The 25,457-nt window shown below is 42.5% G+C and overlaps 1 protein-coding gene across 5 annotated transcripts in view; it reads right to left on the reverse strand.

Moving 5' to 3' along the window:
- mycbp2 (MYC binding protein 2) overlaps window positions 1–25,457 on the reverse strand; it is a 249,694-nt gene that overhangs the window by 140,578 nt on the left and 83,659 nt on the right. For all 5 annotated transcript variants that reach the window (XM_065027423.1, XM_065027354.1, XM_065027490.1 and 2 more), the window contains exons 18-25: window positions 18,975–19,094; window positions 14,341–14,422; window positions 14,074–14,191; window positions 12,008–12,212; window positions 11,480–11,633; window positions 10,458–10,630; window positions 4,908–5,033; window positions 4,049–4,176 (exon numbers count right to left, since the gene is read on the reverse strand). In XM_065027423.1, the coding sequence (XP_064883495.1) occupies window positions 4,049–4,176; window positions 4,908–5,033; window positions 10,458–10,630; window positions 11,480–11,633; window positions 12,008–12,212; window positions 14,074–14,191; window positions 14,341–14,422; window positions 18,975–19,094 (1,106 nt within the window). The remainder of the gene's footprint in view (window positions 1–4,048; window positions 4,177–4,907; window positions 5,034–10,457; window positions 10,631–11,479; window positions 11,634–12,007; window positions 12,213–14,073; window positions 14,192–14,340; window positions 14,423–18,974; window positions 19,095–25,457) is intronic.

Consider the following 25,457-nt stretch of genomic DNA (forward strand, 5'->3'; position numbering starts at 1 on the left):
ACAACACGTTCAATACCACCACATATCCACAACACGTTCACTACCACCACATATCCACAACACAACACGTTTAATACCACCACACGTTCAATACCACCACATATCCACAACACGTTCAATACCACCACACGTTCAATACCACCACATATCCACAACACGTTCAATACCACCACACGTTCAATACCACCACATATCCACAACACGTTCAATACCACCACATATCCACAACACGTTCAATACCACCACACGTTCAATACCACCACATATCCACAACACGTTCAATACCACCACACGTTCAATACCACCACATATCCACAACACGTTCAATACCACCACATATCCACAACACAACACGTTCAATACCACCACATATCCACAACACGTTCAATACCACCACATATCCACAACACAACACTTTCAATACCACCACATATCCACAACACGTTCAATACCACAACACGTTCAATACCACCCCATATCCACACCACGTTCAATACCACCACATATCCACAACACGTTCAATACCACCACATATCCACAACACGTTCAATACCACCACATATCCACAACACGTTCAATACCACCACATATCCACAACACAACACTTTCAATACCACCACACGTTCAATACCACCACATATCCACAACACGTTCAATACCACAACACGTTCAATACCACCACATATCCACACCACGTTCAATACCACCCCATATCCACACCACGTTCAATACCACCCCATATCCACACCACGTTCAATACCACCCCATATCCACAACACGTTCAATACCACCACATATCCACAACACGTTCAATACCACCACATATCCACAACACGTTCAATACCACCACATATCCACAACACGTTCAATACCACCACATATCCACAACACGTTCAATACCACCACATATCCACAACACGTTCAATACCACCACATATCCACAACACGTTCAATACCACCACATATCCACAACACGTTCAATACCACCACATATCCACAACACGTTCAATACCACCACATATCCACAACACAACACGTTCAATACCACCACATATCCACAACACGTTCAATACCACCACATATCCACAACACGTTCAATACCACCACACGTTCAATACCACCACATGTTCAATACCACCACATATCCACAACACGTTCAATACCACCACATATCCACAACACGTTCAATACCACCACATATCCACAACACGTTCAATACCACTACATATCCACAACACGTTCAATACCACCACATATCCACAACACGTTCAATACCACCACATATCCACAACACAACACGTTCAATACCACCACACGTTCAATACCACAACACGTTCAATACCACCCCATATCCACACCACGTTCAATACCACCCCATATCCACACCACGTTCAATACCACCACATATCCACACCACGTTCAATACCACCACATATCCACAACACAACACGTTCAATACCACAACACGTTCAATACCACCACATATCCACAACACGTTCAATACCACCACATATCCACAACACGTTCAATACCACCACATATCCACACCACGTTCAATACCACCACATATCCACACCACGTTCAATACCACCACATATCCACAACACAACACGTTCAATACCACAACACGTTCAATACCACCACATATCCACAACACGTTCAATACCACCACATATCCACAACACGTTCAATACCACCACATATCCACAACACGTTCAATACCACCACACGTTCAATACCACCACATATCCACAACACGTTCAATACCACCACACGTTCAATACCACCACATATCCACAACACGTTCAATACCACCACATATCCACAACACGTTCAATACCACAACACGTTCAATACCACCACATATCCACAACACAACACGTTCAATACCACCCCATATCCACACCACGTTCAATACCACCCCATATCCACACCACGTTCAATACCACCACATATCCACACCACGTTCAATACCACCACATATCCACACCACGTTCAATACCACCACATATCCACACCACGTTCAATACCACCACATATCCACACCACGTTCAATACCACCACATATCCACAACACGTTCAAATCCACCACATATCCACAACACAACACGTTCAATACCACCACATATCCACAACACGTTCAATACCACCACATATCCACAACACAACACGTTCAATACCACCACACGTTCAATACCACAACACGTTCAATACCACCCCATATCCACACCACGTTCAATACCACCCCATATCCACACCACGTTCAATACCACCACATATCCACACCACGTTCAATACCACCACATATCCACAACACATGCAATACCACCACATATCCACAACACGTTCAATACCACCACATATCCACAACACGTTCAATACCACCACATATCCACAACACAACACGTTCAATACCACCACATATCCACAACACAACACGTTCAATACCACCACACGTTCAATACCACCACATATCCACAACACGTTCAATACCACCACACGTTCAATACCACCACATATCCACAACACGTTCAATACCACCACATATCCACAACACATTCAATACCACCACACGTTCAATACCACCACATATCCACAACACGTTCAATACCACCACATATCCACAACACAACACGTTCAATACCACCACATATCCACAACACGTTCAATACCACCACATATCCACAACACGTTCAATACCACCACATATCCACACCACGTTCAATACCACCCCATATCCACACCACGTTCAATACCACCCCATATCCACACCACGTTCAATACCACCACATATCCACACCACGTTCAATACCACCACATATCCACAACACGTTCAATACCACCACATATCCACAAAACATGTTCAATACAACCATACAACAATATCACAATATGTGCGTATGCATGCGTCTCTACCTTTGTTTGTGTCTCTTCACAGCCCTGTTGTTACATAGTGGTTTTTTAGCTGCATTTGATTCTACTGCTTGCATAAGTTACCTGATGTGGAATAGAGTTCCATGTAGTCATGGCTCTATGTAGTAGTGAGTGCTTTCTATAGTCTGTTCTGGAATTGGGGACTGTGAAGAGAACACTGGTAGCATGTCTTGTGGGGTATGCATGTGTGTCAGAGATGTGTGTGTATTTTAAAACAGACAGTTTGGTACATTCAACACCTCTTACAAAAACAAGTAATGATGGACTTCATCTCTGTTCCACTTTGAGCCATGAGAGATTGACATGCATGTCATTAATGTTAGCTCTCCGTGTACTTTTAAGGGTCAGCTGTCGCTGTAGTAGCTAACGTGTATAGTGTTGAGTCATCCGCGTACATAGACACACTGACCTTACTCAAAGCCGGAGGCATGTCGTTGGTAAAGATTGAAAAAAGCAAGGGGCCTAAACAGTTACCCTGGGCAATTCCTGATTCTACCGAGATTATATTCGAGACGCTTCCATTACAGAACACCCTCTGTGTTCTGTTAGACAGGTAACTCTTTATCCACATTATAGCCATAACACATACATTTTTCCAGCAGTAGACTATGACAGATCATGTCAAAAGCTGCACTGAAGTCTAACAAGACATCCCCCCTCATTTTATCATGCATTGGTCATTTGTGTAAGTGCTGTGCTTGTTGAGTGTCCTTCCCTATAAGCGTGCTGAAAGTCAGTTGTCAATTTGTTTATTATATCTGGTCGAACACTGTTTTTTCCAGAAGTTTACCAAGGTTTGGTAACAGGCTGATCGGTCGGCTATTTGAGCTAGGAAAAGGGGGCTTTACTATTCTGGGTAGTGGAATGATTTTAGTTTCCCTCCAGTGCCTATTAAAGACACTGTGTTGGTGTTTCCTTTATTTTGGCAGTTACATTTAGATTGGTGATAGCTTTTGGGTGTGAGAACTGTGTGGCAGCCGTCAGTGCTGTGGGTACTACACATTGGTGGTAAATGGGATAAATTACCATCTTACAATGTCAAACATGTATAGACCTAGCAAAAAGAGCAAGAGGAAATGCAGTCCATTTGCTAGTGTCCCTCCCTGCCACTGACCTTGAGCTTCGCGGTGTACTCCCCACGGCCCCCGAACAGGCCCAGTCCCCCCAGTAGGATGTCCGCATCAGAACAGAAGCGGATGGCCTCCACCGAGTGGGCAGAGTAACCCCAGCCACCCCCGTGACCTATGACATTACACATGAAGTTGCGATGACTCAGGCTCTGCAGCATCATCATCTGTGCTCATAACAATACAATGAGGTTAGTTTTATTAGAAGTGCCCAGTCACTGCAATATGATATAATGAAACGCAAGGTACTCAGCTGTTGAAATACTTTTCAATGCATCCTTGAATTATAATATGGGTTATCATTTTTTGTAGTAATCCTTGATTTTTTTTAATGTATCACTGGTGATAAAGTATATGTAATGTTGTCTCTGGCTGGAATATCATGTCACAAATCAATCAAACCAAAATCAGGAAAAAGGGATATGAGGAATAGCTGTGAGTGTGACAAATACTGTAGAACAAGGGATCAACTAGATTTAGCCACAGGCAGATTTTTTGTTGAGCAGATGGTCGGGGGGCCGGAACATAATTACAAATGATTTGTAGACTGCAAATTGAATGCAAGAAGCACAAACAGATAATGTTTTACTAAAACATAATTTTAAGTATTGCTCACATTTGCATATGAGGGAATAATTGGAAACAGATTTCTTAAATAAAAATCAATTGGAGCTGATTTCCTGGTGTTTTTAGAGTCTTTTGTCAAAAAATGTAATTTTCAGAAAACTTTGGAGGCCAAATGAAACCACCCGCGGGTGGCCCGCCAGTTAGGGAACCCTGCTGTAGAAGATCGAAGAACTGTAGAAGAGAACTGAAACACATGAGTGACTGAGTGTGTGGACTCACTCTCGAAGCGGTTGACCACGCTGTAGTCCTCCTTGGAGTAGACCTTCATAACAGCCTGAGTTTCCTCCTCTATGCTGGCCACGCCCATCTTCAGCTCTTGCATGGCCGCCAGCGTATCCAGGCAACCTGGTCACAACACACACAGGGCACTTCCTGTTTGTGCTTAACATTATCATCAGACGAATGGACACACTTCTCTTTATCGTTTTGTCTGTTTTTGGTGTGCGTTTGTAAGTGCTTGACAGTACTTCTGTAAAAGCACTGTGCTAACGTAGTACAGAAAAATGAATGTTCTTATTAGCTAGGCCTTTCTGCAAATAGAGATTAATAATTTATTTTTGAAGGGGAAAAACAAGGACAGGGAGTGCAGCAAAATAGCCTCGTACATTTAGATAATGGCTGCCGTTTTACAAGCTCCTAACCAACTGAGCTATTTTGTTTGTTTTTTCACATTGTTTGTAACTTATTTTGTACATAATGTTGCTGCTACCATCTCTTAGGACAGAAGAGAGCTTCTGGAGATCAGAACAGCAATAACACACCTCAAACTAGACAGAGATTTTTTCTTTAATGAGTCCGACGTGAAGGATATACTGCTTCCCCGAGACCAGGCCCAAATCCCAGTCATTCGCGTGAAGACTAAAAGACAGGGGGAGGAGATCGGGGTGCCTTGTGAGAGTTCGTCGGCAAATGGGTAACCAGCCTCTACCATCCGTTCTATTGGCCGATCTCCGTTGAAGATTATTCTACCAACGGGACATTAAAAACTATAATATCTTATGTTTCACTGAGTCGTGGCTGAACAATGACACGGATAAAATAGAGTTGGCTGGGTTTTACGTGCATCGGCAGGACAGCTATGTCTGGTAAGACGAGGGGTGGGGGTGTGTCTCGAGGAAATGCTTGCCTGAGGTAGAGTACCTCATGATAAGCTGTAGACCACACTATCTACCAAGAGAGTTTTCATCTATATTTTTCATAGCCGTCTCATGCATTAGCAGGACAGAGCAGCTACGTCTGGTAAGATGAGGAGCGGGAGTGTATGTCTATTTGTCAACAACATCTGGTGTCTAATATTAAATAAGTCGCAAGGTATTGCTCGCCTGAGGTAGAGTACCTCATGATAAGCTGTAGACCACACCATCTACAAGAGAGTTCTGATCTATATTATTCTTAGCTGTCTATTCACCACCAGAAACCGATGCTGGCACTAAGACCACACTCAACCAACTCTATAAGGCCATAAGCAAACAAGAAAACGCTCATCCAGAAGCGGCGCTCCTGGTGGCCAGGGATTTAAATGCAGGCAAACTTAAATCTGTTCTACCTCATTTCTACCAGCATGTCACATGTGCAACCAGAGCAAAAACATCTCTAGACCACCTTTATTCTACACAGAGAGATGCATACAAAGGTCTCTCTTGCCCTCCATTTGGCAAATCTGACCATAATTATATCCTCCTGATTCCTGCTTACAAGCAAAAACTAAAGCAGACTCGCTCAATACGGAAGTGGTCAGATGGCACGGATGCTATGCTACAGGATTTTTTTGCTAGCCAGACTGGAATATGTTCCGGGATTCATCCAATGGCTTTAAATGAGTATACCACCTCAGTCACCGGCTTTCATTAATAAGTGCATTGACAACGTCGTCCCCACAGTGATCGTACGCACATTTCCCAACTAGGGCTGTTGCGGTGAACCACCACCACACCGGCGGTCACGAGTCTCGACCGCAGTCAAATTCCACGTGACAGTTCAGTCATGGTAATTATGGTTCGCCAAGCTCTGATGCTGCTGATGGTCATTGGTATGCCTACCAAACTTGCTAACAGCCTGGTACTCAGCACTCTATTGTCCCTCTAATCACTCTGACATCAATACAAATGTATTTGAAAATCTAATCAAAGACTTTATGAGAGCACATGAGCTCATGTTGCGCAACATTTCAATATGCTATGCAATTGCGTGAGAAAACAAGAGATTTGGCCTCTACTGAAAAAAGGAAGATCAGCTTTCTATAGGCTAGGCCTACTTTATTTATCAACATTACTAATATTAAGCACATTGCTTATATTTACAACAGGAGTATAGCTTAATTGGCTAGCATGAAAATAAACCACGGGGAAAAGCATCCTCCATTCGCTATTTATGTGCACAGATGGCAGGTATTTTTTCCCGCATGCCCCTGTTTCAATACAGGTGTATGATAATGGTCCATTCTAAATCAAAACAAATTTCACACATATAGTATTTAGTTTTTGTAAAGACAAGATTAAAACAAGAAGTCTGATGAGTGACAATATTAGCCTGTGAATTATATATTATCACTTGTGAATGATGCCCAGCATAAGAAACAATGACTTTTTTTGTGACTTTCGAATCATAGTCACACACCTCATGTAGCCTAGCCCCTACTATATGTTTTAATAAGGTTTGTATCACAATTAAAGTGGCCAAATAACTTCTTAAAATTAAGCACATTAATCCACTTTACAAGGGGTGTAGAGCCTAACTGGCATAGATACACAGCACGTGAGTTTCAAGTTTCGGGTAGATAAATTACAATAAAAATGCACCTTTATAATAAAAGCATGACAAGTCCAACGCTCTAACCACTAGGCTACCTGCCGCCCAATTTGCGCTTATAGCCTACTACCATGTGTGCATTGCTGCACTGATAATATGAAGAAATAGCCTAATTAGTTGATCAATATTTTAAGCTAAACGTTTTGATCTGCTGCATCAGTCACATAGCGTAAAACAGTTGTTGTGATGCTAGTGGTTGTATTAATTGGGATCTATCACATCCAACAACTGTCCCAAACTATGTTTGGAATATTTCTCTCACACATAATAGGTCATCCTTTGTACTCTGAGGGATATTAGATTGATATAGGCTAGAGCTTTGCTGTTTGTTAGGCCTACTCATCTTGTTGGCTGACAAAAAGTAAAATGTGGACAGATCTTCCAATATCTTGAATATGCACCTCGGAATTGGATAAGGACGCGTGCAGTTGCGTCCCTGATGTGTCTGTCTTCACTTGTAGCCTGTGAGAAAAACCCGATCACGTGATGGGCCGCGCAGCACTCTGCGAGAATGGCACAATGGCCACTAGCAGCAAACGGCATGGATTTTTTTAGGGTGCGTTACGGCCACATAAAGGGGATACCGCCGTGAAATTCTCTGCATTGTCAAGTGCTTGTCAAATTGTGAATAAAAGACTGATGTGTGTGCAGCCTGCTTAAAAAACAAAGCAAAGATGATGCCTTTCAAGCAACTTTTTTCAAAATCATCATTAGAATTGCATCATGCAGCCTTACAATGCATTAGAAATCAAAACATATAGCCCAACATTTGTAGAACTAAATGTACATTATTAACTCTAAATGAAGCGTGTAGGAATACCCATTTCTTTGTTAACCACTCAATGAGGATTGCAAAGGGTCGGAAACTTTCTGGTAAATTTCCTGAAACTCCTGAAACCTATAGCAGTAGCCATTGCACGGATTGAGGGAGACAATGCCATCCTGTCTGATGTTCAGACTCTGCTTGCAGAGGAAAGAGAATAAATCCTTACTGCCCTGCTCACTTCACTGTTGCTCCATGCAGAGGAAACTGCAATTCTGAAATACATCAAAAAGCTTGAAGACCACTGCCTGAAGTCCATACAAGCCGCAGCGTACATGTTGGACCCCAAGAATCCTGGCAAGAGCATCCTGTCTGGTGCAGAGATCAACAAGGCCTATGATGTCATCACTACCGTGTCTCACCACCTTGGCCTGGATGAGGGCAAGGTTCTTGGCAGTCTGGCAAAGTACATTTCCAAGCAAAGGCTTTGGAAATAAGATGCAATATGGCAGTCGTGCCAACATATCTCATCAACCACCTGGTGGAAGGGACTTTGTGGATCTGAGGCTCTTTGCCGTTGCATCCATCATCCTCCAAATCCTACCAACATCAGCCGCCTCAGAGAGCAACTGGTCCTTGTTTGGGAACACACACACCAAAGCATGCAACAGGCTGACTAATACAAGGGTTGAAAAATTGGTGGCCATCCAGCCAAATTGAGGCTTTTTGAGCCAAACAACAAGCCATCATCAACAAGGTTGGAAAGTGACAGTGAAGATGAGGCCTCAGAGCCTGATGTTCAAGAGGTGGACATTAAGGTCCAGGGAGGAGACATGGAAGCCTGAGAGAAAGACAACCAAAGCTTTAGTTTCTAGACTATCATTTTATGCATGTTGAAATGTATGTTGAAAACGTTTTTGGGAGATGCGATGGATCATTGGGGATCATTAAATATTCCCTTTCTTTTGTTGTTCAATGAAATCATCATGTGAAGAGTCAACTCAATTAAAGTTCAATTCGTAACTAAATTATGATTTATTTTTTATATTGGAAGGATTTAATCATTTGCAATTATTTTCTTATGATAAGGTGAAAGGTTCATGTTTCTGTCTACATATGATATGGTAAATATTTCCAATGCAAAAAACATCTACATTTAAATGGTATTAATATTCATTTGCATATATTCCCGTTAAATCCCATATATTACCGTTAATTCCCACAGAAAGATTCCACCTCTGAATATTCCCCAAAATGTGCAACCCTGCGCTCAACACAATGGCCGTGTGGCACGCCCTCAAATCGTTTGGAGGAAATATCCTTTCCATTTTATTCAGCTTTGTTCAATTGTATTCTTCATACTATAAAATAATGCCACGGAATTATCAGGACCTAACATGAGCACGCTTTGAGTTCTTATGAAATAGACGACATTATCTTAATATCATGCTTCTTTAGACTTGTCTAAAATAATGGATTTATTTGTAGGCTATATTACATGGCTTGATTCAACTTTTTAAAATGTAGATGTTCCAAAGTTCTGCATCAGTGGCTTGTAGGCTGTGTGTGGAAGCCAGGAGATGCTAAATGTGTTTATGTTCATTAACGGTCAATTACCGTGATACCGACAATCCCGGGCTGACAACATTTTGTGACCGCCACAGCCCTAATCCCAATCAGGAGCCATGGATTACAGGCAATGTGACAAATTAAATTTGATTTGAACATTTGAATAGCCTAGCGATCTAGCTGGCTATCTTAGCTAGCTTATTTACATCGATTTGATGCAGTAAAAACAGGCACTGCCATATGGGATGATAACCTATGGTATTTACAGGTTTGTCTAACTGAAGTAAAATATTAACAGAGTATGAATCAAATAGCCGACTGTAATTCCTAGCCAACATGGCTAAAATACGGGTTAACTAAATTGCTATGGATCATCTGCTTAATCAGGGCTTGCTTAATCAGGATCATATTCATTAGTGCACACCATAGCAAATCGTAATAATTCATTTTGCAACGGAAAACAAAAAAAGAACCTTATTGGACAAGTTCAGGTGGTCCCTCCCCGTTTCAGCCAAACTGCTTCCGTTTCGTTCCTAGTGAATATGACCCTGTACTTGCTACCATACGATTCCACATTAAATACCAGCAGAAACAGGTCCATAATATTAATATTATCATTGTGGTTATACCTAATATGTGCAGGGCTCCGTGGGAGCGGGTGGTGCGTGCATGGGCTCCATCGGGAAGTGCCAGCTCTGGGCTGAGGATGCTGCAGCGGGCCTCTAGGTCCGTGGCCGATGGCACACGGCCATCTGCTATAACTGCGTTGTAGCAACACATCTCCTTTGACGCCGGCTGAAACCTACAGGTGAGAGGACAGGGAAGAGTTGAAAGGTCAAATAGAGGGTATTAAAGGAAGCGAGGTAAAAGAAAGTTAGTGCATTCGGAAAGTATTCAGACCCCTTTCCTTTTTTCACATTTTGTTACATTACAGCCTTATTCTAAAATTGATTGAATAGAACATTTTACTCGTCAATCTACACACAATACCCAATAATGACAAAATAAAAACAGGTTTTATATATATTTTTGCAAATAAAAAAAATGTATTTACATATGTATTCAGAGCCTTTGCTATGAGACTTGAAATTGAGCTCAGATGCATCCTGTTTCCATTTATCATCCGTAGAGCTCCGAGGCAGGATTGTGTTGAGGCACATATCGGGGGAAAGGTACCAACATTTCTGCAGCATTTAAGGTTAAACGTTGAAAAATAAGACCCTGATCAATTATATTCTTGTATTATTTAATCAAAGAACAAACTACCTCTCACTGATACTTCCTCCAGTACTCTTCTTTACAGAGGGAGAACGCGCTTATTAATATGGGTTTTTCAAATTCCTGTCTGTCACATTTCAAAGGAGATTAAGCAGGGACACCTTACTCCCAATATAGTTCATGCTAGATTCACACTATAGGGCCGACCCTAACCGTACTGATCTGGCTCTACTTTTTATTTTCCCATTGTCCTTTACAGCAATTATGGTAACCAAGTTACATTTCAGCTCGGTAGTGTGAAAACGGTAATAGTGCACTATATGGAGAATAGAGTTTGCTACAAAGATGCAGCTAAGCTCAGATGGGGAAAGAGGGAGGGAGACGGAGCTTGCGAGAGAGAGTGTGATAAAGATTCAAATAAATTGAGTCTGACCTCCAGATGACGTTGTAGACGGGGTCGAGACAGAGGCCAAAGCCCTGCAGGTCCTCCTGCTCGGAGTCGTTGAAGGTGCGGCAGCTGCCATCTAGCTTGTTGATGAGCAGGCATTTAAAGGGAGGGGGCTCCGATACAGAGGTGGGGACTAAGCCTGGTCGTCGGACACAAAGAAGAAAGGTTCAGGCTAATGCACTATTTTCGTGCACCTAAATATATCATATTTTGTGAAATATCTTCATAAGACATTTCCACAGAGGTTTTGAGTGAAGGACCAATCCTAGCTTGCATGGGAATCATACATTTATGTCAATGGAAGTTTTGCATGAAAGTTTGCTCAGGGCCTGTATTCACCAAGCATCTCAGAGTAGCAGCGCTGTTCTAGGATCAGGTCCCACCTGTCCATGTAATATAATCCATTAAGATCTACACTTCTAGATCAGCATTACTAATTTGAGATGCTTTATTAACGTGAGTCCTGATCTCAGGTTAAGGTTAGGACCTTAGAGCAGAAGGCTTGCAACTTACCGATGATGTCTTTGCTAGCGAAGATCTCGGAGGTAGCCAGGACGTGTGAGTTGATCAGGGCCTCGTCTATTCTCAGGAAGGTCTGGTCGCCGCTGGCCCCAATCCAAGTGGCCTTGCGGCCGTACTTGACACCAATGTTGGGCATGGGGGAGGGCTTGGCGTTCCAGTAGGGCATGTCCAGGATTGGCCGACCCAGCTGCCCTTTCTGCAGAGACATTTATTTAATTTCAGTCCATACGTTTCAGTCATTTTAGTCATTTTGTCATGTCAGTCTTATTTAGAATGACTTACAAATCACTGCATTCAACAAAAGTAGGTAAAACAACCATGATCAGACAAGAGAAGTCAGTATCCTTATTATGTGGTCCCCCACATTTCAAATATGATACAATATTCATCTCTATGCATTCAATAAAAATTCCAGCAATGGACAAAGTAACATTGTGAGTAACAACATTTTCTCTCCAAAACTCTTGAACGTGCCGTCCTTGGCCAGCTCTCCCGCTATCTCTCTCAGAATGACCTTCTTGATCCAAATCAGTCAGGTTTCAAGACTAGTCATTCAACTGAGACTGCTCTTCTCTGTATCACGGAGGCCCTCCGCACTGCTAAAGCTAACTCTCTCTCCTCTGCTCTCATCCTTCTAGACCTATCGGCTGCCTTCGATACTGTGAACCATCAGATCCTCCTCTCCACCCTCTCCGAGTTGGGCATCTCCGGCGCGGCCCACGCTTGGATTGCGTCCTACCTGACAGGTCGCTCCTACCAGGTGGCGTGGCGAGAATCTGTCTCCTCACCACGCGCTCTCACCACTGGCGTCCCCCAGGGCTCTGTTCTAGGCCCTCTCCTATTCTCGCTATACACCAAGTCACTTGGCTCTGTCATAACCTCACATGGTCTCTCCTATCATTGCTATGCAGACGACACACAATTAATCTTCTCCTTTCCCCCTTCTGATGACCAGGTGGCGAATCGCATCTCTGCATGTCTGGCAGACATATCAGTGTGGATGACGGATCACCACCTCAAGCTGAACCTCGGCAAGACGGAGCTGCTCTTCCTCCCGGGAAGGACTGCCCGTTCCATGATCTCGCCATCACGGTTGACAACTCCATTGTGTCCTCCTCCCAGAGCGCTAAGAACCTTGGCGTGATCCTGGACAACACCCTGTCGTTCTCAACTAACATCAAGGCGGTGGCCCGTTCTTGTAGGTTCATGCTCTACAACATCCGCAGAGTACGACCCTGCCTCACACAGGAAGCAGCGCAGGTCCTAATCCAGGCACTTGTCATCTCCCGTCTGGATTACTGCAACTCGCTGTTGGCTGGGCTCCCTGCCTGTGCCATTAAACCCCTACAACTCATCCAGAACGCCGCAGCCCGTCTGGTGTTCAACCTTCCCAAGTTCTCTTACGTCACCCCGCTCCTCCGCTCTCTCCACTGGCTTCCAGTTGAAGCTCGCATCCGCTACAAGACCATGGTGCTTGCCTACGGAGCTGTGAGGGGAACGGCACCTCAGTACCTCCAGGCTCTGATCAGGCCCTACACCCAAACAAGGGCACTGCGTTCATCCACCTCTGGCCTGCTCGCCTCCCTACCACTGAGGAAGTACAGTTCCCGCGCAGCCCAGTCAAAACTGTTCGCTGCTCTGGCCCCCCAATGGTGGAACAAACTCCCTCACGACGCCAGGACAGCGGAGTCAATCACCACCTTCCGGAGACACCTGAAACCCCACCTCTTTCAAGAATACCTAGGATAGGATAAAGTAATCCTTCTCACCCCCCTTGAAAGATTTAGATGCACTATTGTAAAGTGGCTGTTCCACTGGATGTCTTAAGGTGAACGCACCAATTTGTAAGTCGCTCTGGATAAGAGCGTCTGCTAAATGACTTAAATGTAAATGTAAATTTGACCATTACAACAAGGTCAATAAGGAACATTTGGGATTCTGGTTTGGGGTTAGATACAATTCAATGATTCTAGTTAATCAGGAAAACAAAGTCAGAGAAAAATGACATCTGTGTAAAAGATATTGAACCCGTAGGGGCATAAAGTTGCGTTGCGTACCGAGAAGCTTCCGAAGGTGAAGACCTGTCCGCCCATGAGGAGCACTGCCGTGTGGTTACTACCAGCTGTCACCTGGACACTCGGACCTGGGAGAGCCTGCACCAGTGTGGGAGATCCCCTACATAGAGAGAGTTAAAACCCAGCTTCATGGACAGCCTTTACCCCCAAACATCAAGGGGACTAAATGTGTGTACTGCATTATAGATTAAATGTATCTCTTTATCGTCTGTTTACTAATCATTTGTGTGCATGCGTGTCAGTGGTTACCTTGAGTTGACATCTCCGTGTCCAAGCTGGCCATGCTGACCGTAGCCAAATGTATAGACATCCCCATTCTCCAACAGCACCACTACAGGACAGCACCAGAGAAAACCCATTTCATAACGTCATTACATATTAAATACCACATAATATCACTTATCGCAATGTGTTGACTACATTCAGCATATTCAGATGCCTATCAACCTGAAGGTGCCCAAACATAGGCAACCATGTTTGATAGTGAATAAACTATGATGATTAATTGTATGTAGAAATATGCTGAACAAAAATAAACGCAAATATGTAAAATGTTGGTTCCATGTGCTGAAATAAAAGATCCCAGACATTTTCCATACGCACAAATGATTTTTTCATCAAATTTGATTACATTCGTTTTAGTGAGCATTTCTCCTTCGCCAAGATAATCCATCTGGTTCTAGTTACAGCTTCTTTAGACAAAGTAGAAACTAAAAAGATGATCAAATAATAGAACCAGCCAGGTGACCGGTGAAATGATTTGCAGTATTACTAAACAAAAGCACCTGTGCATGAATTATAAAAGATAAATTGCATAAATATATTAATGACAAGATACAATATAAAACAGACTTATTGATCAGTTGGCTCTGTTCTGTTTTTTCTGCGGTGAGGCTCAGGCATCGGAGGCAGAGGCTTGAAGTCAACATAAGAATCAGATGAAGACTCTTATATCCAATCTTCCATCCGACTCAAACTCATCTAAATTCGGCAGCATTTGCAATGCTGTCAGTGCGGCCATTCGTTTGGTTAGGATTGACATAGTGAACTACAAACATTGTATGTTGTACTCTGTTTCTGATTTGACTGAGGGGAAATTACATACATTTTCATAACAAAATAGGTAGTGTTCTAAATTCAATCAATTACTCTCATCATTCAGTTCATTGAAGTCACATGCACCATAATTTATATCTGGTTTCTATCGCCATTCATCAATTGACGACAGAATAGCCTATTTTAATTTGATTGTTACTAGTTTTTGCTTAGAAGCCAGAGCAATGCTGCCCCTGCAAGTTGTAATGTGCTGAATGCATGGACAGTATGGTTATTTTTTTTTAAGTGACATTTGGAAATACAGCTGCACCTCTTGAACTTTGAGAGTTATTTGACAAACGTAAGTGTCATAGAACCTGCAGAATATGCTCTTTCTGATACTATATAGAAGTCAAAATGTTTACCTGCTTGTGACTCTGAAGGAGGATTTGATAAAGTGATGCTCTATTCCATGCATCTGTCAATTACAGGATGCGACCATGTCTTCATGTACAATTTGACAACTGATAGTCTATTGTGAATAATATGAGGCCTAACTCTTATGTGTGAAATTAGTTCAGGTATAGTTTAGGCTTACTGCAACAACTGTTTCATATCCCTTATTCAATTAGTCATAGAGCTACAGTAAATAAAATAGTCCTGTAACAGGTTCTTTTTACAAAGTAAAACGTAAAAGAGAATTGTATTAACCGCAAGGCGAGGTCAAATTCTTAACATGAGCGCCAACGCTGACTTGCGACTGAGTTCTAAAATGCAGAGCCTATTGCTGGAGTATATTTCGAATCTGTTTCATTGTTTGCTTGCTGGTTAGCTAGCTCCGTCTCATTGAGCACCAATAAAAATGCTGCAAAAGCAAGCTAGCCAGTTAATATAACACGTTTTCTCCAAATGTATATTAGCTAGCTATGTTAGCTATATTACGAATACAACTCATCTGCTGTCGATAGCAGGATGAATTAAGAGCACTAGTTTGGTCCAAAAGTGGTTAGTTGAAAGCATGCTGATGGTGCATTCAGAGCTATTCAGTGGCTAGTGTTGGATTCATTGTTGTAAGTATAGAATATAAAGGAGAGGAAGAGACTGGTTTTTATGTCAGAAGTTAATGGTTCTCTGTGGAAAGACAGAGCGGCTGTGGAATGTGATGGTGGACGGGAGGGAGTCACAGGAGTGCAATAAGTGATACGGGTGGAGAGCTTTGGACTAGACATCAAGGGGGGTTGAAGTTAGGTCACCTTAAGGGAGACAGAAGGCTTAATAATCGATCACTTTGTCTTCCTATCGAACCATAAGATGTAAGGATTGGAGAGGAGGGGCAAATAAAGTGGAGTAGATATACTGGTAGTGGTAGAGAGGAGGAGGGGTGTCTAAAGTAGAGTATATATACTGGTAGTGGTGAAGAGTCTAAAGTGGAGTATATATACAGTGGGGCAAAAAAGCATTTAGTCAGCCACGAATTGTGCAAGTTCTCCCACTTATAAAGATGAGAGTCCTGTAATTTTCATCATAGGTACACTTCAACTATGACAGACAAAATGAGAAAAAAAATCTAGAAAATCACATTGTAGGATTTTTTATTAATTAATTTGCAAATGGTGCAAAATAAGTATTTGGTCAATAACAAAAGTTTCTCAATACTTTGCTATATACCCTTTGTTGGCAATGACAGAGGTCAAACTCTTTCTGTAAGTCTTGACAAGTTCTTCACACACTGTTGCTGGTATTTTGGCCCATTCCTCCATGCAGATCTCCTCTAGATGTTGATGTTTTGGGGCTGTTGCTGGGCAACACGGACTTTCAACTCCCTCCAAAGATTTTCTATGGGGTTGAGATCTGGAGACTGGCTAGGCCACTCCAGGAACTTGAAATGCTTCTTATGAAGCCACTCCTTCGTTGCCCGGGCGGTGTGTTGGGATCATTGTCATGCTGAAAGACCCAGCCACGTTTCATCTTCAATGCCCTTGCTGACGGAAGGAGTTTTTCACTCAAAATGTCACGATACATGGCCCCATTTATTCTTTCCTTTACACGGATCAGTCGTCCTGGTCCCTTTGCAGAAAAACAGCCCCAAAACATGATGTTTCCACCCCCATGCTTCACAGTAGGTATGGTGTTCTTTGGATGCAACTCAGCATTCTTTGTCCTCCAAACATGACGAGTTGAGTTTTTACCAAAAAGTTATATTTTGGTTTCATGTGACCATATGACATTCTCCCAATCTTCTTCTGGATCATCCAAATGCTCTCTAGCAAACTTCAGACGGGCCTGGACATGTACTGGCTTAAGCAGGGGGACACGTCTGGCACTGCAGGATTTGAGTCCCTGGCGGCGTAGTGTGTTACTGATGGTAGGCTTTGTTACTTTGGTCCCAGCTCTCTGCAGGTCATTCACTAAGTCCCCCCGTATGGTTCTGGGATTTTTGCTCACCGTTCTTGTGATCATTTTGACCCCACGGGGTGAGATCTTGCGTGGAGCGCCAAATCGAGGGAGATTATCAGTGGTCTTCCATTTCCTAATAATTGCTCCCACAATTGATTTCTTCAGACCAAGCAGCTTACCTATTGCAGATGCAGTCTTCCCAGCCTGGTGCAGGTCTACAATTTTGTTTCTGGTGTCCTTTGACAGCTCTTTGGTCTTGGCCATAGTGGAGTTTGGAGTGTGACTGTTTGAGGTTGTGGACAGGTGTATTTTATACTGATAAGTTCAAACAGGTGCCAATAATACAGGTAACGAGTGGAGGACAGAGGGAGCCTCTTAAAGAAGAAGTTATAGGTCTGTGAGAGCCAGAAATCTTGCTTGTTTGTAGGTGACCAAATACTTATTTTCCACCATAATTTTCAAATAAATTAATTAAAAATCCTACAATGTGATTTTCTAGATTTATTTTCTAATTTTGTCTATCATAGTTGAAGTGTACCTATGATGAAAATTACAGGCCTCTCATCTTTATAAGTGGCAGAACTTGCACAATTGGTGGCTGACTAAATACTTTTTTGCCCCACTGTACTGGTAGTGGTGGAGAGGAAGAGGGGTGTCTAAAGTGGAGTATATATACTGGTAGTGGTGGAGAGAAGGAGGGGTGTCTAAAGTGGAGTATATATACTGGTAGTGGTGGAGAGGAGGAGGGGTATCTAAAGTGGAGTATATATACTGGTAGTGGTGGAGAGGAGGAGGGGTATCTAAAGTGGAGTATATATACTGGTAGTGGTGGAGAGGAGGAGGGGTATCTAAAGTGGAGTATATATACTGGTAGTGGTGGAGAGGAGGAGGGGTATCTAAAGTGGAGTATATATACTGGTAGTGGTGGAGAGGAGGAGGGGTGTCTAAAGTAGAGTATATATACTGGTAGAAACATGTATTGGTCTGAATACAGCTGTGTCGACCCTTTGGGAAGAATTAAACTTCCGTGAGTTATTTACTCTTAAAAATTAGGACCTAACACTAGCCACACTACAAACTTCATCTTACCAAGTTCCTGTGAAGCAATTGTAAGTCTGCCACAACGTGCCCAAGACTCATTAGCAATGGTTAGTTCGTGTTTAATTTCATTGAGAATCAAAACACAATTCTCTCAAATAGTTTGAATGGGGAATTAAGCTTCCCGGGAAAATGTTGACCACGGAAACAACAGTAACAATAGGGGCAGGGCTTAGTGAAGGGTCAATTCCTTTAACTGTTTCTATTGAAATACCTTTATGACCTGTGGCTATTTGATATGTGGCCAGAAGACACTCATCAACACAAACAGTCTTCCTCTTGAGATCAAACACAACCGAAAAAGAGATCAAATAAGCAAGAAGTGAATGACAGGAAGTGGCCAGGGGACCTACCTGAATGGTGGAGGCCGCAGCTGACCTGCACAGCTGTCATCTCGCAGTCGAAAAGCACCGCCCCCGGGGGATAAGTGGTGATCTTACTGGCGTCCTTCTCCCCTCGCTCGCTGCTCCCGTCTGCAAAGGTGAACAGGCCGTCAGTCAGGTGGAGAGAGGGCAGGATGGAGCAGGCAGGAGAGAGACAGAGGGGGTAGGGGTTAAGAAAGAGGGAGAGAACTCGGTTTGCAGCTTCAGAGATGGGTGTCTCAGGACCGGAAAACTGACAGTCCTGGGGAAGCTGAAATGAGCAAGTGATTCCGAGAAAAAAAAGGAAATAAGGAAGAAAAGGCAATGAAAGCATGTGAAAAGGTAAAAAAGGTAAAAACTCAAAATCTCAAAAAGGGCAAGACTTTGGGGGTTGTTAAGATTGCTCCATGTTCAATTTCAATGTGGTGTATCACTTGTAGGTGCTTGTGACACCTAACTACACAGCAACAGAATCCAGGGCTTAGTCCAGTTCTTTCCAGCTGCATTTACTTAGTTCTGAAAATACTGTCATACCTGTTCTGTCTAGAAGTTGAAAGTAACGTTACTTTAGTTTCAAGAGAGTGCAAAATAGGGGTACAAGAACACCCCCATCTCCCCTTGATGCTTTACCTATATAGTAGCATAATATCCTATATTTGACCTTCAAAATCAAATTTAATCAAATGTTATTTGTCACGTGCCGAAAACAACATCTGCAGAAGCCCTTAACCAACAAAGCAGTTAAGTAAAAAGTAGATTATTAAAAAATAAAAACAAAAAATAATTAAACAGCAGCTGTAAATAACAGTAGTGAGGCTATATACAGGGGTTACCGGTACAGAGTCAATGTGGAGACTATATACAGGGTGTACCGGTACAGAGTCAATGTGGAGACTATATAGAGGGGGTACCGGTACAGAGTCAATGTGGAGGCTATATACAGGGGGTACCGGTACAGAGTCAATGTGGAGACTATATACAGGGTGTACCGGTACAGAGTCAATGTGGAGACTATATACAGGGTGTACCGGTACAGAGTCAATGTGGAGACTATATACAGGGTGTACCGGTACAGAGTCAATGTGGAGGCTATATACAGGGTGTACCGGTACAGAGTCAATGTGGAGGCTATACACAGGGGGTACCGGTACAGAGTCAATGTGGAGGCTATACACAGGGGGCACCGGTACAGAGTCAATGTGGAGACTATATACAGGGTGTACCGGTACAGAGTCAATGTGGAGGCTATATACAGGGTGTACCGGTACAGAGTCAATGTGGAGGCTATACACAGGGGGTACCGGTACAGAGTCAATGTGGAGGCTATACACAGGGGGCACCGGTACAGAGTCAATGTGGAGACTATATACAGGGTGCACCGGTACAGAGTCAATGTGGAGACTATATACAGGGGGTACCGGTACAGAGTCAATGTGGAGACTATAAACAGGGTGTACCGGTACAGAGTCAATGTGGAGACTATATACAGGGGGTACCGGTACAGTCAATGTGGAGACTATATACAGGGGGTACCGGTACAGTCAATGTGGAGGCTATATACAGGGGGTACCGGTACAGAGTCAATGTGGAGGCTATATATAAGGGTGTTGTGGTACAGAGTTAATGTGGAGGCTATATACAGGGTGTCACGGTACAGAGTCAATGTGGAGACTATATACAGGGGGTACCGGTACAGAGTCAATGTGGAGACTATACACAGGGTGTACCGGTACAGAGTCAATGTGGAGACTATATACAGGGGGTACCGGTACAGTCAATGTGGAGGCTATATACAGGGGGTACCGGTACAGAGTCAATGTGGAGGCTATATATAGGGTGTTGTGGTACAGAGTTAATGTGGAGGCTATATACAGGGTGTCACGGTACAGAGTCAATGTGGAGGCTATATACAGGGGGTACCGGTACAGAGTCAATGTGGAGGCTATATACAGGGGGTACCGGTACAGAGTCAATGTGGAGGCTATATACAGGGGGTACCGGTACAGAGTCAATGTGCGGGGGCACAGGTTAGTAGAGGTAATTGAGGTAATATGTACATCAAATCCAATTTTATTTGTCACATGCTCCGAACAGCTGTAAACCTTACAGTGAAATGCTTACTTACAAAACTTAACCAACAATCCAGTTATGAAAAAAACTAAAAGAAAGTCAGAGATAAGAAAAACAAATCATTAAAGAGCAGCTGTAAATAACAATAGCGAGGCTATATACAGGGGGTACCGATACAGGGGGTACCAGTACAGACTCAATGTGCGGGGGCACAGGTGTCAATGTAATTGAAGCAATACAGTTGAAGTCGGAACTTTAGCCACTCCACAAATGTCTTGTTAAAAAAACTATAGTTTTGGCAAGTCGGTTAGGACATCTACTTTGTGCATGACACAAGTCATTTTTCCAACAATTGTTTACAGACCGATTATTTCACTGTATCACAATTCCAGCGGGTCAGAAGTTTACATACACTAAGTTGACTGGGCCTTTAAACAGCTTGGAAAATTCCAGAGAATTATGTCATGGCTTTAGAAGCTTCCGATAGGCTAATTGACATCATTTGAGTCAATTGGAGGTATACCTGTGGATGTGTTTCAAGGCCTACCTTCAAACTCAGTGCCTCTTTGCTTGACATCACGGGAAAATCAAAAGAAATCAGACAAGACCTCAGAAAAACATTGAAAAAGATTGTAGACCTCCACAAGTCTGGTTCATCCTTGGGAGCAATTTCCAAACCCCTGAAGGTACCACGTTCATCTGTACAAACAATAGTACGCAAGTATTAACACCATGGGACCACGCAGCCGTCATACTGCTCAAGAAGGAGACACGTTCCGTCTTTTAGATATTTAAAAAAATATTTGATTTAACCAGGTAGGCTATTTGAGAACAAGTTCTCATTTGCAACTGCGACCTGGCCAAGATGAAGCAAAGCAGTTCAACACATAGAAAAACACAGAGTTACACATGGTATAAACAAACATACAATCAATAATACAGTATAAAAATCTATATACAACATGTGCAAATGAGGTAGGATAAGAGAGGTAAAGCAATAAATAGGCCATGTTGGCGAAGTAGTTATAATATAGCAATTAAACACTGGAATGGTGGAATGTGCACAAGATGAATGTGCAAGTAGAGATACTGGGGTGCAAAAGAGGAAGATTTAAAAAAAATACAGTATGGGGATGAGGTAGATTGGATGGGCTATTTACAGATGAGCTATGTACTGGTGCTGTGATCTGATTGCTGCTCTGACAGCTGGTGCTTAAAGCAAGTGAGGGAGGTAAGAGAGTCTCCAGCTTTAGTGATTTTTGGAGTTCGTTCCAGTCATTGGCAGCAGAGAACTGGAAGGAGGGGAGACCAAAGGAAGAATTGGCTTTGGGGGTGACCAGTGAGATATACCTGCATGAGCGTGTGCAGCTATGGTGACCAGTGAGCTGAGATAAGGTGGGGCTTTAACTAGCAGACACTTGTAGAGGACCTGGAGCCAGTAGAGTATGAAGCGCGGGCTAGCCAACGAGAGAGTACAGGTCGCAGTGGTGGGTAGTATATGGGGCTTTGGTGACAAAACGGATGGCACTGTGATAGACTGCATCCAATTTGTTGAGTAGAGTGTTGGAGGCTATTTTGTAAATTACATCGCCGAAGTCGAGGATCGGTAGGATGGTCAGTTTTACGAGGGTATGTTTGGCAGCATCAGTGAAGGATGCTTTGTTGCGAAATAGGAAGCCGATTATAGATTTAATATGTTTAATGTGAGTCTGGAAGGAGAGTTTAGTCTTGTATTTTTTTATTTATTTTTTTACCCCTTTTTCGTGGGATCCAATTGTTTAGTAGCTACTATCTTGTCTCATCGCTACAACTCCCGTACGGGCTCGGGAGAGACAAAGGTTGAAAGTCATGCGTCCTCCGATACCAATCCAAGCTGCACTGCTTCTTAACACAGCACGCATCCAACCCGGAAGCCAGCCGCACAAATGTGTCGGAGGAAACACCGTGCACCTGGCAACCGTGGTTAGTGCTCCAGTGTTGCTTGCCTCGAAGCGAGCATAGAAGTAATTCAGCTCATGTCACTGGGCAGCTCGCGGCTGTGCTTCCCTTTGTAATCTGTAATAGTTTGCAAGCCCTGCCGCATCCGACGAGTGTCGGAACCGGTGTAGTACAATTCAATCTTAAGTAACATGCTTCAGAAAATCCATCTTCCGTTAGTATTTTTCCTATCCAAAGTCAATGCCTAGACATTCCCTTGCTCTCAACCTCAGAACCATCAATTGAGGGGGAGAAATTAGGGTAGAAGAGGGAAAGATCTTAGCATAGAATTATCTGAATGGGTAAACCAGTATGACATATTATTAATCCTGATTAAGAATAGAGGGATGATTCTCTTTTACATCTTCCATCTGTATTCTCCTCTTCAACATCTTAAAGCTGCAATGTGTAACTTTTTAGACTACCCGACCAAATTCACATAGAAATGTGAGTTAAATATTTGTCATTCTCATTGAAAGCAAGGACCGGTGGATCTATTCTATGTGCACTATTTCTATGTTTCCAGTTACAGGTAGTTTTTGCGTCTTTTAGTTTTGGTTTTGTACACCAGCTTCAAACAGCTGAAAATACAAAATATTTAGTTACTGAAAATATACAGTATTTCACAGGGTTTTAGCTGATACAATGATGATCTACACTATAGATTGCTTGTTTTGTCAAACTAAAATTAGGAGAACTACTAGAATTTTAACAACCACGAAATGGTGGAGCATATTGCACCTTTAATTTGTTGCTTCCAAATATAACCACAGGGAACAGACACAATCTATTTATACCAATTAGTTATTATCCATGAAGGATATTTTAAAATGTGCCCTGTTCAGATAAAATAAAAATACTGAATTATTTAATTTGTTACTATAAATACTAATTTGAAAGCCTGCACAGATCAATGTCTAGGATAACATAAAATAGGCGCAATTGGTGTCGGAAGTCTAGCCGTCACTTCTCTTCTCTCCTCTCTATTCTATCCCATAATAGTCTGCTTGTTGTTTGAGGCTAGGCACTTTGACAACGCCTGCTGTTTCACATGCATCTAATTCTGCTGTATCAGTCGACGGCCACGGTAAGAAATCTACTCTGCTGCTTAGAGAGTTGTTCAATCGAGTTGGACTGTGATATAGATTTTTCTTCAACAAAAGTAGTGTCGCCGTCCAAGGACTCTAGTGCCAAAGCAGTAGAAGAATTAACATAGACTCCCAATTGTTTCTTATTCTCTGCACCAGAGATGCCCCAGAGAGAGGAAACCTATTTAGAACGGGACTTTAATTAAAAGGGGCAGATCAAAAAATTGCAAAGCTGTCACCACCCCACTGTTTCAGTAAACAGCTGGAGGATGGGGCTAGAGAAATGTAACCACTGTCCAATTCATAGACAGAGCTATGGATGCATGGACTGACCATCCCTGAGATCAAAATTGTAGTCCTAACCATGTTTTGAAGCTATACAGTGTTTGTTTACAATTGCATCGTTTACAAACGAGTAGAAAAAGCTTATATTTTCAATTCTGATGAGGTTAGACAAATGATGCATTTATAAGTTGATTCTTGAAGAATATAATGGCTATACACTGCATATCATGAATAAAATAAAAAAAAATTGTAGCAATCGCATTTAAAGGAGCTGTCCTAGAGAGGAAATGCACATTTAGGTTCCAACTCCAAAGAATGATGAAGGCATCTTGTACATATTCACGAATTGGGTGTGGGAAATTCTACGTGGCTTGATAACATCAACAAATAGGGCACTGACAGGTGTCAGCGTAGCTAACTAGCATGCTAACCGTATCTACATTTGGGAAGTATTCAGACACCTCAACTTTTTCCACATTTTGTTACATTTACTACCTTATTCTGAAATGTCTTAAATTGTTATACCCCCCCTCATCAATCTACACACAACACCCCATAATGACAATGCACATTTTTGTTTACATCATGTAGTTTGGCAAAAAACGTATTTAGTCAGCCACCAATTGTGCAAGTTCCCTCACTTAAAAAGATGAGGCCAGTAATTTTCATCATAGGTACACTTCAACTATGACAGACAAAATGATAAAAAATAATCCAGAAAATCACATTACAGGATTTTTAATGAATTTATGTCCTGCGTTGCATATAATTAATGCATTGCCTGTTAATTTATCATCGAATCACAGCCTACTTCAACCTCGCCAAAAGGGTGATGATTTAACAAAAGAGCATTCGCGAAAAAAGCACAATCGTTGCACCAATGTACCTAACCATGAACATCAATGCCTTTAAAATCAATACACAAGTATATTTGTCACTTCTCTCTCACTTCTCAATGCAAGCAGAGTCAGGGTATACACAGCAGGCCGACTGGTGCACAGAGCTGTTCATGACTTCAAGCCTATCAACTCCCGAGATTAGGCTGGCAATACTG

This window comes from Oncorhynchus nerka, linkage group LG1 (genome assembly GCF_034236695.1).
Source record: "Oncorhynchus nerka isolate Pitt River linkage group LG1, Oner_Uvic_2.0, whole genome shotgun sequence".
NCBI classification, from domain to species: Eukaryota; Metazoa; Chordata; class Actinopteri; order Salmoniformes; family Salmonidae; genus Oncorhynchus; species Oncorhynchus nerka.